Raw genomic sequence first — 14,809 nt, 5'->3', positions numbered from 1 at the left:
ACCAGCTGAATTGTAGCACTAGCTGATGGTATCTGTGGGGCCTGGCTCTTTCTGCAGGTCATCCCCAAACTTTTTGCCTTCCTTCTCTATTTTCCTGTCCTAATTTTTATTGACTTATGGACTCTGGGCACTTTACCACTAATAACCAGTGCTAAAGTGCTTGTGTTCTATCCCTAAAACAAGGTAATGTTGGCTTATACACAATTGACATATACACTTTACTTGTAAATCCTTAGTAAAGTTACTTATATGTGCCCAGGACCTGTAAATTAAATGCTACTAGTGGGCCTGCAGCACTGATTGTGCCACCCAAGTCAGTAGCCCTTAAACATGGTTTAAGCCTGTCTCTGCAGAGCCTGTGTGTGCAGTTTTAATTTGCTATTTCAACCTGGCTAACCTTTCCTTTTGTTACATATAAGTCACCCCTAAGGTAAGCCCTAGTCCGCCCTATGGGTGTATATAAAATGTTGGACATGTACTTTTGTGTTTTACATGTCCTTGTAGTGAAAAACTGCTAAATTTGTTTTTTCAGTACTGAAAGGCCTATCTCTCCCATAGGTTAGCATTGAGTTTTCCTTAAAACATCTACTAATTGTAATTTCCAATTGGGAGGAGATAGAAATATAGAATTTGTCGTCTATGAACTCACAATTTAAAATTGCAGCTTATGGTGAGGTTGGATTTCAAATACTAAGGGGTCAAGTACAATCTGGTTAGGAAACCATTCCAGCCGAATCAGTTTCGGAATGCTTTCAGAACGACTCAGAGCGAGGGAGTCTGACTGATCGAGTTTTATGCATCCGGATACATCCGGATATGATTCGGTCATACAAGTTACTTTTTCAGCAGGCCCTGTGTGGGTTCTGTAGCCAGCCTGCCTTCCATTGTGGTCGGCCTGAATTTTGGATTTATACTGGTCCCTCGCGACCTCAAGTAACTTTTGACCACTAGTGACTTCTGAGCACTGTTTTCACATTTAATCTTTAAAAAATCATATCTCGAGTGCTACTTATTGGATTTCTGTTGCTTTGAACTTGTTTTACTCTGATAAATATTGTCTATTTTTCTAAACTAGTGTGGGTCTTTTGTCGTGTTTGCAATGTGTTACTGTAATTTGTGTGTTGCATAAATACTTTACACATTGTCTCTTAAGTTAAGCCTGACTGCTCTGTGCCAAGGTACCAGAGGGTGAGCACAGGTTAATTTGTGTTTTATATCTGGCTGACCCTGACTAGAACTGTGGTCCCTAATTAGACAGGCTACATACCTCTGCCAAAGAGACCCCATTTCTAACAGTATCCAACCAAGAGTGTTATTTCCAGGGAGTTAAAAATGAACCCACACATGCCCTGTCAGGCCAGCTTTTCAGGCACTGTCAGATTACCCTATTGACCTGTCTGGCCGTGTTTCTGGAAACTAATATTGTGTAAGTGGTTGCAGTGGACAGTGACATAATTGGTTATTAAGGTGTTTGGTACTTCTCATGGTATTTTGGTGATGTCTGTGTGGGGATGTACAAACTAAATGCCTTTCCCCAATTCTTGACTCTGATCGTAGACAATTTAGCTATATGAAATGCTTAATGGTGTTGAAGCCAGCGCAGATGTCGAACAGAATCAAAGAGCATGTGCACCTTGGATCCATGGCGTGACGAGTTCTGCTGTAGTGAGCAGTTGAGTATTTTTGGTTGCTTAATGGTTGTTGAACCTAAACAGAATTCACAACATTTTCTCCTCAAACCAGTCCCCTAGTGGTATCTAGTGTATCTTTGTAATGAAAACACTGGATTGATGTTTATTGAGAGTTGCCAAATGAGCCTGTCCAAGCATTTCTTCCGCTCTGCGTATGCTTGAGAAAGGTCTATAGTCTGTCATAATCTGAGCCTGTGGCGTGCCTCAGTTATTAGAGGACATCATCTAAAGAGACTGTTTAATTGATGAATGAGGAGAAGAAGGGTGCCAATTGTTAGTTTACTCATATTGAGAAGGTAGGTTCTGCAATTATTTGAAGAAGGCAAGAATTTTTTCACATCCTACTACTTGTGGGATTTAAATGAGGCGATTCAACATAAGATCTTTTGTGAAGGGAACAAAGAGCGTAATAGTATGGAGATCCCACCAAGTCCTTAAAGATTCTATAGAGTCCGGATCACAAGTTTGCAGTTTTGGCAAGATGGGACAGAAAGTGAGGCTGCTAAGAAGGACCTATTTGTACTTGCAGTATTGAATATGGTATAACATTCTATCAAGGTTAATTTAATTGTCTTCTATTTCTGTACTAGTGTTTTGCAGTGACACTTGAGGTGTCACTGGTGAACTATTGGTTGGCCTAGATTTTGCTTATTTGAACTCTTGGCCTTTGAAGTAGCTTGTGTGCTCAATGGCCCAATGTCTACATAACATATACATGATAAATGATTTGTTTTTCTTTCTTAAGCCAATACCACAATAGTCAATTGTGGTGGCACCCAAGCTCCTTAGAAAACAGTAGGCTTATGCTCCTACTTAGAAGTCATGCTTAGGAAATAGTAAGTGTGCAGAGACGTGTCTGAGCAAGGTTTTGTAAATCTTGTTAAATTGGCATAATTAACATGAAATTCTTTTGGGAAGATGTATGACCCAGAAGGGCGAAGGCACTGAATTTTTGAACCATCCACTTCAGGATTCTAAGCCTATGAAGCCAACATATGTCTGCATCAGGACACTCTGGGGAGCATCTGTGCACTTTATACATTTCACTCATCAATCTCACTCATCTTCTAAAAGATGCCGTAGTAATAAGATCCCTTGCACTACATGGGTGATGCATTTGTGTCAAATAAGAAAACTGTATATCACGTATAGCATTTCATCTTTAATCTACGGTACTTTCCATTAACTGTAGGCTCCTCCCACATATGATGCACTGCTACAGATGGAGTACTTGGAGATGGCAATTAATGAGACCCTCAGAATGTACCCTACTGGAGGACGACTTGACAGAGTATGTAAGAAGAGTGTGGAGCTGAATGGAGTGACAATCCCAGAAGGAATGGTGGTTATGATCCCGTTATATACACTGCACCGGGATCCCGAGTATTGGCCAGAACCAGACACGTTCAATCCAGACAGGTATCATTCCCATATGAAGGGTGCAAGAAGAAGAGATAGAGTGTCAGTGATGAAGTCCATTAATATTATGGCTAATTCTAATTTCAAGTCAATATCAAGATGCTAAAGAAATAAGGACATAGTGGATAAGAAAACTGGCATAAATTAAGATAGGAGTTTCAAGTCACTTTTATGACACAGGTAGGTTAAACTAAAATAGCAGTCTCTTACAGCACACATTACAGATCTACATTGAGTTTGGTATCTGCACAATAAATATGGGTGTAAACATATCGGGACCAGTTCATAAAAGTATTTACGTTAAGGAGTTCTCTTTTATGTACTCTTACACGCCTTTGAAATGCCCAAATGTCTAAAAATAAAATACAAAGAGGACACCATCCTTTCTTACTCGAATATAAATATTCCTCTTTAAATCCCATTTGAGATGTTTTGGGACCAATTTAAAGGAGGGCAAGAATACAGGAATGAATGCAACTGGAAGACTACCTCACATATTACGTTTCTTTGTGAATCCCCCCATGTATGCATTCCTAAGACAACAAGTTACAATTGGAGACTCCACAGCAGGGTGGCTGGAACAGGAACAGAAAGGAACTAATTGCAAGCTTCCCAGCTAATTACAATATGAGCGGTAATTTCTGTCAGGTCACACCTGTTGATATTTGTCCTGGAAAAAACACTCGGAATTTTCCAGAACATTTAGATTTTGGTTTGGCAAGTACCAAAATCGCCCTGTTTCTCCCCAGAAAGTTGTAATTGACTGCTATTTACCGCAGCTGATAAAATTCCAACTTGGATTTTATCAGGTGCAAAAAATATTTTCCTGCCGCTTGCAATGATGGCAAATAGTTTTACACATGGGAAGGTATTTAATTGTCTTGCAGCAGTTATGTTGGAGACAAATGAATTTATTGAAGAAATGGTGACAGTGTAATTTAAAACACATTGACACAGTAACCTTGCTAGGAGGTAAATACTGCGTTAAAGAAAGGGTTGGAGGCTTTTTCCTTCGCTGATCTTTCTCTCTCTCTCTCTCTCTCTCTCTCTCTCTCTCTCTCTCTCTCTCTCTCTCTCTCTCTCTCTCTCTCTCTCTCTCTCTCACTCTCTCTCTCCATCTCTGCTCCCTTATCCTGCTTGCTATGCATTCATCCTTCTTTCCACCATGTTTCCTTTCTGTGCATATGACCCACTTTTCCATTGTTCCTCATGTAGTCCCTTATTCTAGCCTCTTTTTGGCCTCCTCTCGCCTTATATGCATCTCAAACCACCATTAATGCTTTTAACATTTCTAACAAACAGTCATTGCCATGCTGTAATTAGAAATAGTATTCAGCAGACCCATGTGTAAGACATTCAAACTATCTATAATGTCATAAATTTAGGGGGCAGTTTCATATAAAGTAGAGGAGGGCGCCTTTCCATCACTCCTTCTTCTTGATATCTATGGTAAAGATGCATATTTCGCCCCAGTTAGCTAGATGGGTGTCGATAACATGTAGCTTGATATTAGTCCTATGGACAATTGCAGTACTCCCACCTCTTTTTTCAGTCCTGTCCAGTCTGGACATGTTATAATCAGGGGGGATGGCTAACGCGATGTCTGGCATAGAAGAGTCTTGGAGCCAGGTTTCTGTGACAAAGAATATGTCTGGCTTTTTTGAATCTAGCAATGCCCAGATTTCTAGTGCGTGTTTGGGAAGAGATCAAGCATTGTAATATAAACAGTTGAGGAGTTTGGGTGTTTGTAGGGAGTGTTCATTATTCATGCACTTAACGTTTCTGGGTGACTTTGTGTGTTGGCGACTGGGTGGGGAGGAGTCCTCGATATTGTAGCCATCTGTCTGTAGGGGCGGGGGGTTCCCCTGTGAGTGGAGGGAGGCTGTGTTTAAAGAGCGGAGCTCCAGACTCGTATATTTCAGAGTGGCCATGTGCGGTCAGAAAGGTCAGGGCGAAACGGGCAGAGGGTCTGGCTTCTGGTGACGGTCAGGTGCGGACGGGCGCAGACGAGCTTGCCGGCTTATGAGCAGGGAGTGGGCAGGACAGCAACAGCAATGTGTGGAGCGCTGACCTTGCGTTCCAGCAGGAAGTGAGTGTGTTTGCCGTATAGCCCCTCCGTGCAATCGGCACACGCCGCGACGGACCAGGGGACACCAGGGAAACAAGTAAGCAAAGTAATAAGAGCAGTTTGGCAGGAAATGTTTTAATATTAAAGTGCAGTTCAATACAGTACGAGAGACAATTTTTAAAAGAAATACTTTTTAAAACCTAACAAAGTCAGTGCTGCCTGCTTTGTCGCAGTCTGAGTGTCTCACTAGGGTTTCAATCTGGCTGCGCGTTTCCACTCGGCGCACCTTCTGACAGATCCACACAAACACTCCCAGTCACAGACACTCTCACACCCACTCACAGACCCACTCAGACATGCACTCACAGACCCACTCAGACACTCACATACTCAGTCACACACCCACTCAAACACTGACACACATACTCACAGACTACCTCAGACACTGACACACACTCACACCTCCACTCAGACACTGATACACCTATTCTCAAAACCACTCACATTCTCACACCCACTGACAGACTCATTGAGACACTCTCACACCCACTCACAGACCCATTCAGACTATCATACACCCACTTGGAGACCTACTCAGAGACTCACACACCCACTCATACACTTACACATGCACTCACAGATACACTCTGACACTAACACACTGACTCACAGACCTACACAGACACTCCTCCTCCCACTCACAGATGCACCTAGACAATAATTTGCCAACTCACAGACTCAGTCAGAGATTCTCTCACCCTCTGAATTGCTGATGATCTATATTACGGATACATGATAGCCTAATACGATTCATATTAATGAATTCTGTCAATATGGGACCCTTAATCACTCGAAGATGGTGCCCATGAACTGTGAAGTAACAGTCCGTGAATGATTTTCATGTAGATGTTGAATCGGAAATGCATAGCTGATGTAAATATATAATATGGCAGAGCATCCGTTTGTGTAAACAGTTGGAAAAAGGCGCGAGCCGAAATGCGTCCAGTTAGTTTCAGTAAATAAAGTGCTGAGTTTCACCCCTAACAGAGTGCAGTCTCTTCACTTTTTGTGAGGTGTGGAGCTTGAATATTGATGTGGTACCACCGCCACAGATCGTTGAGCGCCACCCACTCCTGAGTGCTCATTGCGACATTTGGGTGGAACGGAGCTATATATATATATATATATATATATATATATATATATATGAAGTTCCACAAAGTGCCCAAAAAGCAGAGTGCACTCCCTGCTTGCCTTCTCCAGTAAGGGGGGGTTTACAGATGCAATCAGCGCCAGCAGAGCCTGACGCGTTTCGAGTTATCCACTCTTCCTCATAGGCTGTCTGCAAATTGAGTAACTGCAAGCAAAAAACAAACCAGTATCTTAGTCCCTTATTTATTTCCATTATGCACCATAGAAATCACCTGATTCTTTTCATCACAAGTGAACAGTATCAACATAGTGTGTGCTGGGACTGGTAGTCTTTCAATAATACCCCAGTGGGCTGCCTGCAGTTGTCTCAATCAAATAGTTCATAGTCACGAAAGCACTTGCATGATAACCTCCCCGTTCAAATTATCGGCAAACCAGATCCGCCCTGCCGATAGTTGTACTAGCAGCGGAACCATTCCAATGTACGGCGGTGCTCTCTCCGGCCGGGTCGGCCGTAAATATGAAGTTCCACAAAGTGCCCAAAAAGCAGAGTGCACTCCCTGCTTGCCTTCTCCAGTAAGGGGGGGTTTACAGATGCAATCAGCGCCAGCAGAGCCTGACGCGTTTCGAGTTATCCACTCTTCCTCATAGGCTGTCTGCAAATTGAGTAACTGCAAGCAAAAAACAAACCAGTATCTTAGTCCCTTATTTATTTCCATTATGCACCATAGAAATCACCTGATTCTTTTCATCACAAGTGAACAGTATCAACATAGTGTGTGCTGGGACTGGTAGTCTTTCAATAATACCCCAGTGGGCTGCCTGCAGTTGTCTCAATCAAATAGTTCATAGTCACGAAAGCACTTGCATGATAACCTCCCCATTCAAATTATCGGCAAACCAGATCCGCCCTGCCGATAGTTGTACCAGCAGCGGAACCATTCCAATGTACGGCGGTGCTCTCTCCGGCCGGATCGGCCGTAAATATGAAGTTCCACAAAGTGCCCAAAAAGCAGAGTGCACTCCCTGCTTGCCTTCTCCAGTAAGGGGGTGTTTACAGATGCAATCAGCGCCAGCAGAGCCTGACGCGTTTCGAGTTATCCACTCTTCCTCATAGGCTGTCTGCAAATTGAGTAACTGCAAGCAAAAAACAAACCAGTATCTTAGTCCCTTATTTATTTCCATTATGCACCATAGAAATCACCTGATTCTTTTCATCACAAGTGAACAGTATCAACATAGTGTGTGCTGGGACTGGTAGTCTTTCAATAATACCCCAGTGGGCTGCCTGCAGTTGTCTCAATCAAATAGTTCATAGTCACGAAAGCACTTGCATGATAACCTCCCCGTTCAAATTATCGGCAAACCAGATCCGCCCTGCCGATAGTTGTACCAGCAGCGGAACCATTCCAATGTACGGCGGTGCTCTCTCCGGCCGGGTCGGCCGTAAATATGAAGTTCCACAAAGTGCCCAAAAAGCAGAGTGCACTCCCTGCTTGCCTTCTCCAGTAAGGGGGGGTTTACAGATGCAATCAGCGCCTGCTGGTACAACTATCGGCAGGGCGGATCTGGTTTGCCGATAATTTGAACGGGGAGGTTATCATGCAAGTGCTTTCGTGACTATGAACTATTTGATTGAGACAACTGCAGGCAGCCCACTGGGGTATTATTGAAAGACTACCAGTCCCAGACACACTATGTTGATACTGTTCACTTGTGATGAAAAGAATCAGGTGATTTCTATGGTGCATAATGGAAATAAATAAGGGACTAAGATACTGGTTTGTTTTTTGCTTGCAGTTACTCAATTTGCAGACAGCCTATGAGGAAGAGTGGATAACTCGAAACGCGTCAGGCTCTGCTGGCGCTGATTGCATCTGTAAACCCCCCCTTACTGGAGAAGGCAAGCAGGGAGTGCACTCTGCTTTTTGGGCACTTTGTGGAACTTCATATATATATATATATATATATATATATATATATATATATATATATGTATATATATTTTTTTTCCACAAAGTTCCCAAAGCATTGAGAGAGAACACTACAGTGCTCCACCATCCGGCAATTAGATGCAGCTTGCTTCCTGCTCCAACTCTTTAACATATGCCAACGCGTTTCGCGGTCTTGCGCCGCTTCTTCCTGGGCTGCTGAAATCACACAAACAGGCACGCATTAACTTCATTTTTCAATTTATTCATGCTTAGCCACAATGGGCGTGTGCTGTCAAGTCTTTTGTAGTAATGCATGATGGGACATTGAGTTCCCGAATGCGAGCAAAATCAAGTTCAATGTGCATTTCAATTTTTAAGCTTTGTATTAACCTTGAGTAGGTGTTGGGGCATAGATGCACGTTTCATTAGCATTTCGAGCACTGTGCTTCCATGATCTCGATAAGTTCGATTTCAAAGCCTCAGTCAGCTGGCTGAGGTGTATCTCCAACTGACGATGGTTCCTCTCTCCACGGCAGGGATGCCGTGTAATTAAGTTTTCCACAAAGTTCCCAAAGCATTGAGAGAGAACACTACAGTGCTCCACCATCCGGCAATTAGATGCAGCTTGCTTCCTGCTCCAACTCTTTAACATATGCCAACGCGTTTCGCGGTCTTGCGCCGCTTCTTCCTGGGCTGCTGAAATCACACAAACAGGCACGCATTAACTTTATTTTTCAATTTATTCATGCTTAGCCACAATGGGCGTGTGCTGTCAAGTCTTTTGTAGTAATGCATGATGGGACATTGAGTTCCCGAATGCGAGCAAAATCAAGTTCAATGTGCATTTCAATTTTTAAGCTTTGTATTAACCTTGAGTAGGTGTCGGGGCATAGATGCAAGTTTCATTAGCATTTCGAGCACTGTGCTTCCATGATCTCGATAAGTTCGATTTCAAAGCCTCAGTCAGCTGGCTGAGGTGTATCTCCAACTGACGATGGTTCCTCTCTCCACGGCAGGGATGCCGTGTAATTAAGTTTTCCACAAAGTTCCCAAAGCATTGAGAGAGAACACTACAGTGCTCCACCATCCGGCAATTAGATGCAGCTTGCTTCCTGCTCCAACTCTTTAACATATGCCAACGCGTTTCGCGGTCTTGCGCCGCTTCTTCCTGGGCTGCTGAAATCACACAAACAGGCACGCATTAACTTCATTTTTCAATTTATTCATGCTTAGCCACAATGGGCGTGTGCTGTCAAGTCTTTTGTAGTAATGCATGATGGGACATTGAGTTCCCGAATGCGAGCAAAATCAAGTTCAATGTGCATTTCAATTTTTAAGCTTTGTATTAACCTTGAGTAGGTGTCGGGGCATAGATGCAAGTTTCATTAGCATTTCGAGCACTGTGCTTCCATGATCTCGATAAGTTCGATTTCAAAAATAAAAAAAATAATATATATATATATATATATATATATATATATATATATATATATATATATATTCTCCCAACTTCCCGTTCACATCCGTGTTCGGTTTCACAGGAAAAGGATGGCACACCAGGTAGGTCCGGCACAAATAACTTTATTGTGCACTCAGTAAACAAAGACGACGCATTTCGGCGTGAAGCCTTTATCAAGTGGCCACCATTTTCACATACTGTTTTATAAGTCCTTCCTTAGTTGCATGAACATAGAAAAAATACGATCGCTTTTTCATGTTATGACAAAATAAATACATTTACAATTCATATCACTGCAGAGTATCTTTGTCAATTCATTTATAAGGAATTTCACATCACACAGTATCTTTCTCTTACCAATTCGTAGGTGCGCGCTAGAAACCACCATATCCCAATTACCTATCTGTGACAGATAGGACTTATGGGTGATGTAGTTTTAGATATGTAAGCAGGTTCGAACCAAGATACAATGGTCAATTTATACCAATCTCGCAGAATTCTATATGAGAAATCTGTGTACCGTCAGCGGTCAGGGACCGCGATAGGAACTTGTTTTGCCCCCAGCCTAGCGAACTTGTTCCTAGGCTGGTGGGAGGAACAACAAGTCTGGTCCCATGAATCCGAAATGTACACTGACCACAATATAATGTGGGTCAGGTACATTGACGATTTATTTATAATTTGGAATGGCCCCAAAACACTAGCGAGAGATTACATCAAACACTTAGGTACCAATGATTTAAATTTACAATTCACTTACACCATGAGTGAATCTTACTGCGAGTTCCTTGACATAGCTGTCGAAATCAAAGAGAGCGTCATCACAACACGCTTTTTTCGCAAGTCCACGGCAGGGAATGCAGTACTGCACTCAGCAAGTCAACATCCCTTACCGCTGAAGAATAGCATTCCCTATGGCGAGCTCTTGAGAGCTCGCCGCAATTGCAGTACTGACACTGACTATGAAAACAAGAGGAAAACCATGATTGCACGTTTCACACAACGAGGGTACTCTGCTAATACACTCACAAAAGCTCAGTAAAAGGTTGAAACAATCACTCATGAGGAGGCCCTTTTCAAAGTCTCATCCAATGCTACTAAAAAGGAGCAACTGTCCACTAGCAATAGGTCGTATCCCCCACGTATGATTACCAACTTCAGTACAGGAGCACAGACACTCAACACAATAATGAAAACACACTGGAATTTACTAGTGGCGGACCCTATCATAGGGACACAAGTTGGAACTAGGCCACAAATTACATATCGCAGAGCCAGGTCATTGAGAGACAAATTAGAACACAGCTACCCTCTAGAAACTGCAAAAAGAAATTGGTTTAGTAAACCGAATGGTTTTACAACCTGTGGAAGCTGTAAAGCTGACCGCAACGGTAAAAACTGCAAGGACTACATAGTAGGGACTGGACAGAGAAACCCCATTAAGCAATTGATCAACTGCAATAGTGAGTTTACAATCTACGTATTGGAGTGCCCTTGTGGACTCTAATACGTAGGCAGCACCAAAAACCAACTAAAGGTGAGAATTCTGCAACATCTTCGCGCTATAACCAACAGGGATCACAATTACCCAATGGCCCGGCACTATGCAGAGAGACATAATAGCAACAACTCAAGTCTGAAAATCTGTGGTATAGATAGGATCCCCAAACATATACGGGGGTGACCGGGAAACACGGCTTAGGGTTCTCGAGTCCAAATACATTATAGATTTGGACAGCAAAATCCCGAGGGGTTTGAACTGTGGGGAAGAACTATCCACCCATATTGGGACCTGAATGAGAGACAATATAACACGACTGCCTGTAATTAGGATGATGTGGTATGCCATGTTACAATGAGATTTTAATCACTGATGTTTTTAATTAAATACTTCACCGTTTATTGATCAAGGAGGATACATAACCCAAATATGGCGATGACTCATAACCACAATTGTGGAGTTATCAAGGAGCAGGCTTGCACCGTTGCCATATCCCGGATCATAACTTTGTTTGAACCCCAGATTATCCCCGGCGGGGACACGCTATTTAATTTTGACACATTTTGAGTTTATTAAAAGGCACTTTATTCACCTTATTCCCTTCACCCACTCACACACCTGATTATACACGCAATCGAAAACAAATGTGCCCCAATATAGAGCTCGGACACATATCCCCGTTTAGGCTGGAATGGGAGCTCCCTGTAATGATGTAAATACAATAGCAGGATAATTAAATAGCGGAATTCTGCGAGATTGGTATAAATTGACCATTGTATCTTGGTTCGAACCTGCTAACATATCTAAAACTACATCACCCATAAGTCCTATCTGTCACAGATACGTAATTGGGATATGGTGGTTTCTAGCGCGCACCTACGAATTGGTACGAGAAAGATACTGTGTGATGTGAAATTCCTTATAAATTAATTGACAAAGATACTCTGCAGTGATATGAATTGTAAATGTATTTATTTTGTCATAACATGAAAAAACGATCGTATTTTTTCTATGTTCATGCAACTAAGGATGGACTTAAAAACACAGTATGTGAAAATGGTGGCCACTTGAGTGCACAATAAAGTTATTTGTGCCGGACCTACCTGGTGTGCCGTCTTTTTCCTGTGAAACCGAACACGGATGTGAACGGGAGGTTGGGAGAAAATATAGTGTGGCAGCTGCGGCTGAACGCAGTAACGTTGGAAGAAAAAAAATATATATATAAAAAGAAGAAAGAATAGCCCCTAGGTGGGATGCACTTACAGGTAGGAAATGATGCCAAAGCAAGGGTACGAGCCGTGAACAAAGTCCTTTTCGGTTTTCCTGCCAGACAGGTTTTGGGTCAACGCCCTCTTCAGTGGCAGACCATGTGACATGACGACATGCGGCAAACACCAGAAAATCCCCACAATAATTGTGCTCAGGTGTACCACCTGAAGCAATGCTTTCTGGGACTGGTGGTTTAGTAAATCCCAAGTGGGTCGCCGCCGCCATTCACATTAAAATAAGGATTTAAAAGGATTGCCGATGTTCCCGCAAGCACCCCGCAATTAAAGGGTACCTCCTGTTCCACAGTTAGCTGCCCAAATAAGGTAGCTGTGGACCCGCAATTTTTTCGCGGTAGTGCAATCCCGCGACCGGGCTGGCCGCTATCAAAAAGAAGAAAGAGTTGCCCCAAAGTAGGATGCACTTACAGGTCGGAAATTATGCCAAAGCAAGGGCACAAGCCGTGAACAAAGTCCTTTTCGGTTTTCCTGCCAGACGCGTTTCGGGCCAACGCCCTCTTCAGTGGCAGACCATGTGACATGACGGCATGCGGCAAACACCAGTAAATCCCCAGAATAAATGTGCTCAGGTGTACCACCTGAAGCAATGCTTTCTGGGACTGGTGGATTAGTAAAACCCAAGTGGGTCCCCGCCGCCATTTACTTTCAAAAAAAGTTTTAAAAGGATTGCCGATGTTCCCGCAAGCACCCCACAATTAAAGGGCACCTCCTGTTCCACAGTTAGCTGCCCAAATAAGGTAGCTGTGGACCCGCAATTTTTTCGCGGTAGTGCAAATTCCGCGACCGGGCTGGCCGCTATCAAAAAGAAGAAAGAGTTGCCCCTAGGTGGGATGAACTTACAGGTAGGAATTTATGCCAAAGCAAGGGCACGAGCAGTGAACAAAGTCCTTTTCTGTTTTCCTGCCAGACACGTTTGGGCTAACGCCCTCTTCAGTGGCAGACCATGTGACATGACGGCATGCGGCAAACACCAGTAAATCCCCACAATAATTGTGCTCAGGTGTACCACCTGAAGCAATGCTTTCTGGGACTGGTGGTTTAATAAAACCCAAGTGAGTCGCCGCTGCCATTCACATTAAAAAAAGTTTTAAAAGGATTGCCAATGTTCCCGCAAGAATCCCGCAATTAAAGGGCACCTCCTGGTCCACAGTTAGCTGCCCAAATAAGGTAGCTGTGGACCCGCAATTTTTTCGTGGTAGTGCAATCCCGCGACCGGGCTCGCCGCTGTCAAAAAGAAGAAAGAGTTGCCTCTAGGTGGGATGCACTTACAGGTAGGAAATTAGGGCAAAGCAAGGGCACGAGCTGTGAACAAAGTCCTTATCGGTTTTCCTGCCAGACGCGTTTCGGGCCAACGCCCTCTTCAGTGGCAGACCATGTGACATGACGGCATGCGGCAAACACCAGTAAATCCCCACAATAATTGTGCTGAGGTGTACCACCTGAAGCAATGCTTTCTGTGACTGGTGGTTTAGTAAAACCCAAGTGGGTCGCCGCCGCCATTCACATTCAAAAAAAGTTTTTAAAAGGATTGCCGATGTTCCCGCAAGCACCCCACAATTAAAGGGCACCTCCTGTTCCACAGTTAGCTGCCCAAATAAGGTAGCTGGGGAACCGCAACTTTTTTGCGGTAGTGCAATCCCGCGACCGGGCTGGCTGCTATCAAAAAGAAGAAAGAGTTGCCCCTAGGTGGAGTGCACTTACTGGTAGGAAATTATGCCAAAGCAAGGGCACGAGCCGTGAACAAAGTCCTTTTCGGTTTTCCTGCCAGATGCGTTTTGGGCCAACGCCCTCTTCAGTGGCAGACCATGTGACATGATGGCATGCGGCAAACACCAGTAAATCCCCACAATAATTGTGCTCAGGTGTACCACCTGAAGCAATGCTTTCTGGGACTGGTGTTTTAGTAAAACCCAAGTGGGTCGCCGCCGCCATTCACATTCAAAAAAAGTTTTTAAAAGGATTGCCGATGTTCCCACAAGCACCCTGCAATTAAAGGGCACCTCCTGTTCCACAGTTAGCTGCCCAAATAAGGTAGCTGTGGACTCGCAATTTATTTGCGGTAGTGCAATCCCGCGACCAGGCTGGCCGCTATCAAAAAGAAGAAAGAGTTGCCGCTAGGAGGGATGCACTTACCGGTAGGAAATTATGCCAAAGCAAGGGCACGAGCCGTGAACAAAGTCCTATTCGGTTTTCCTGCCAGACGTGTTTCGGGCCAACGCCCTCTTCAGTGGCAGGCTATGTGACATGACGGCATGCGGCAAACACCAGTAAATCCCCACAATAATTGTGCTGAGGTGTT

General features: G+C 43.6%; 1 protein-coding gene across 1 annotated transcript in view; it reads left to right on the top strand.

The window, feature by feature from the left end:
* Positions 1 to 14,809, top strand: part of LOC144786063 (cytochrome P450 3A24-like) — a 246,574-nt gene that overhangs the window by 199,740 nt on the left and 32,025 nt on the right. The window contains exon 11 of the mRNA XM_078665008.1: positions 2,884 to 3,110. Coding sequence (XP_078521134.1) covers positions 2,884 to 3,110 — 227 coding nt within the window. The remainder of the gene's footprint in view (positions 1 to 2,883; positions 3,111 to 14,809) is intronic.

This window comes from Lissotriton helveticus, chromosome 10, assembly GCF_964261635.1.
Source record: "Lissotriton helveticus chromosome 10, aLisHel1.1, whole genome shotgun sequence".
NCBI lineage: Eukaryota > Metazoa > Chordata > Amphibia > Caudata > Salamandridae > Lissotriton > Lissotriton helveticus.
Note: the sequence above shows the minus strand (reverse complement) of the source record. Positions and strands in the feature narration are given on the sequence as shown.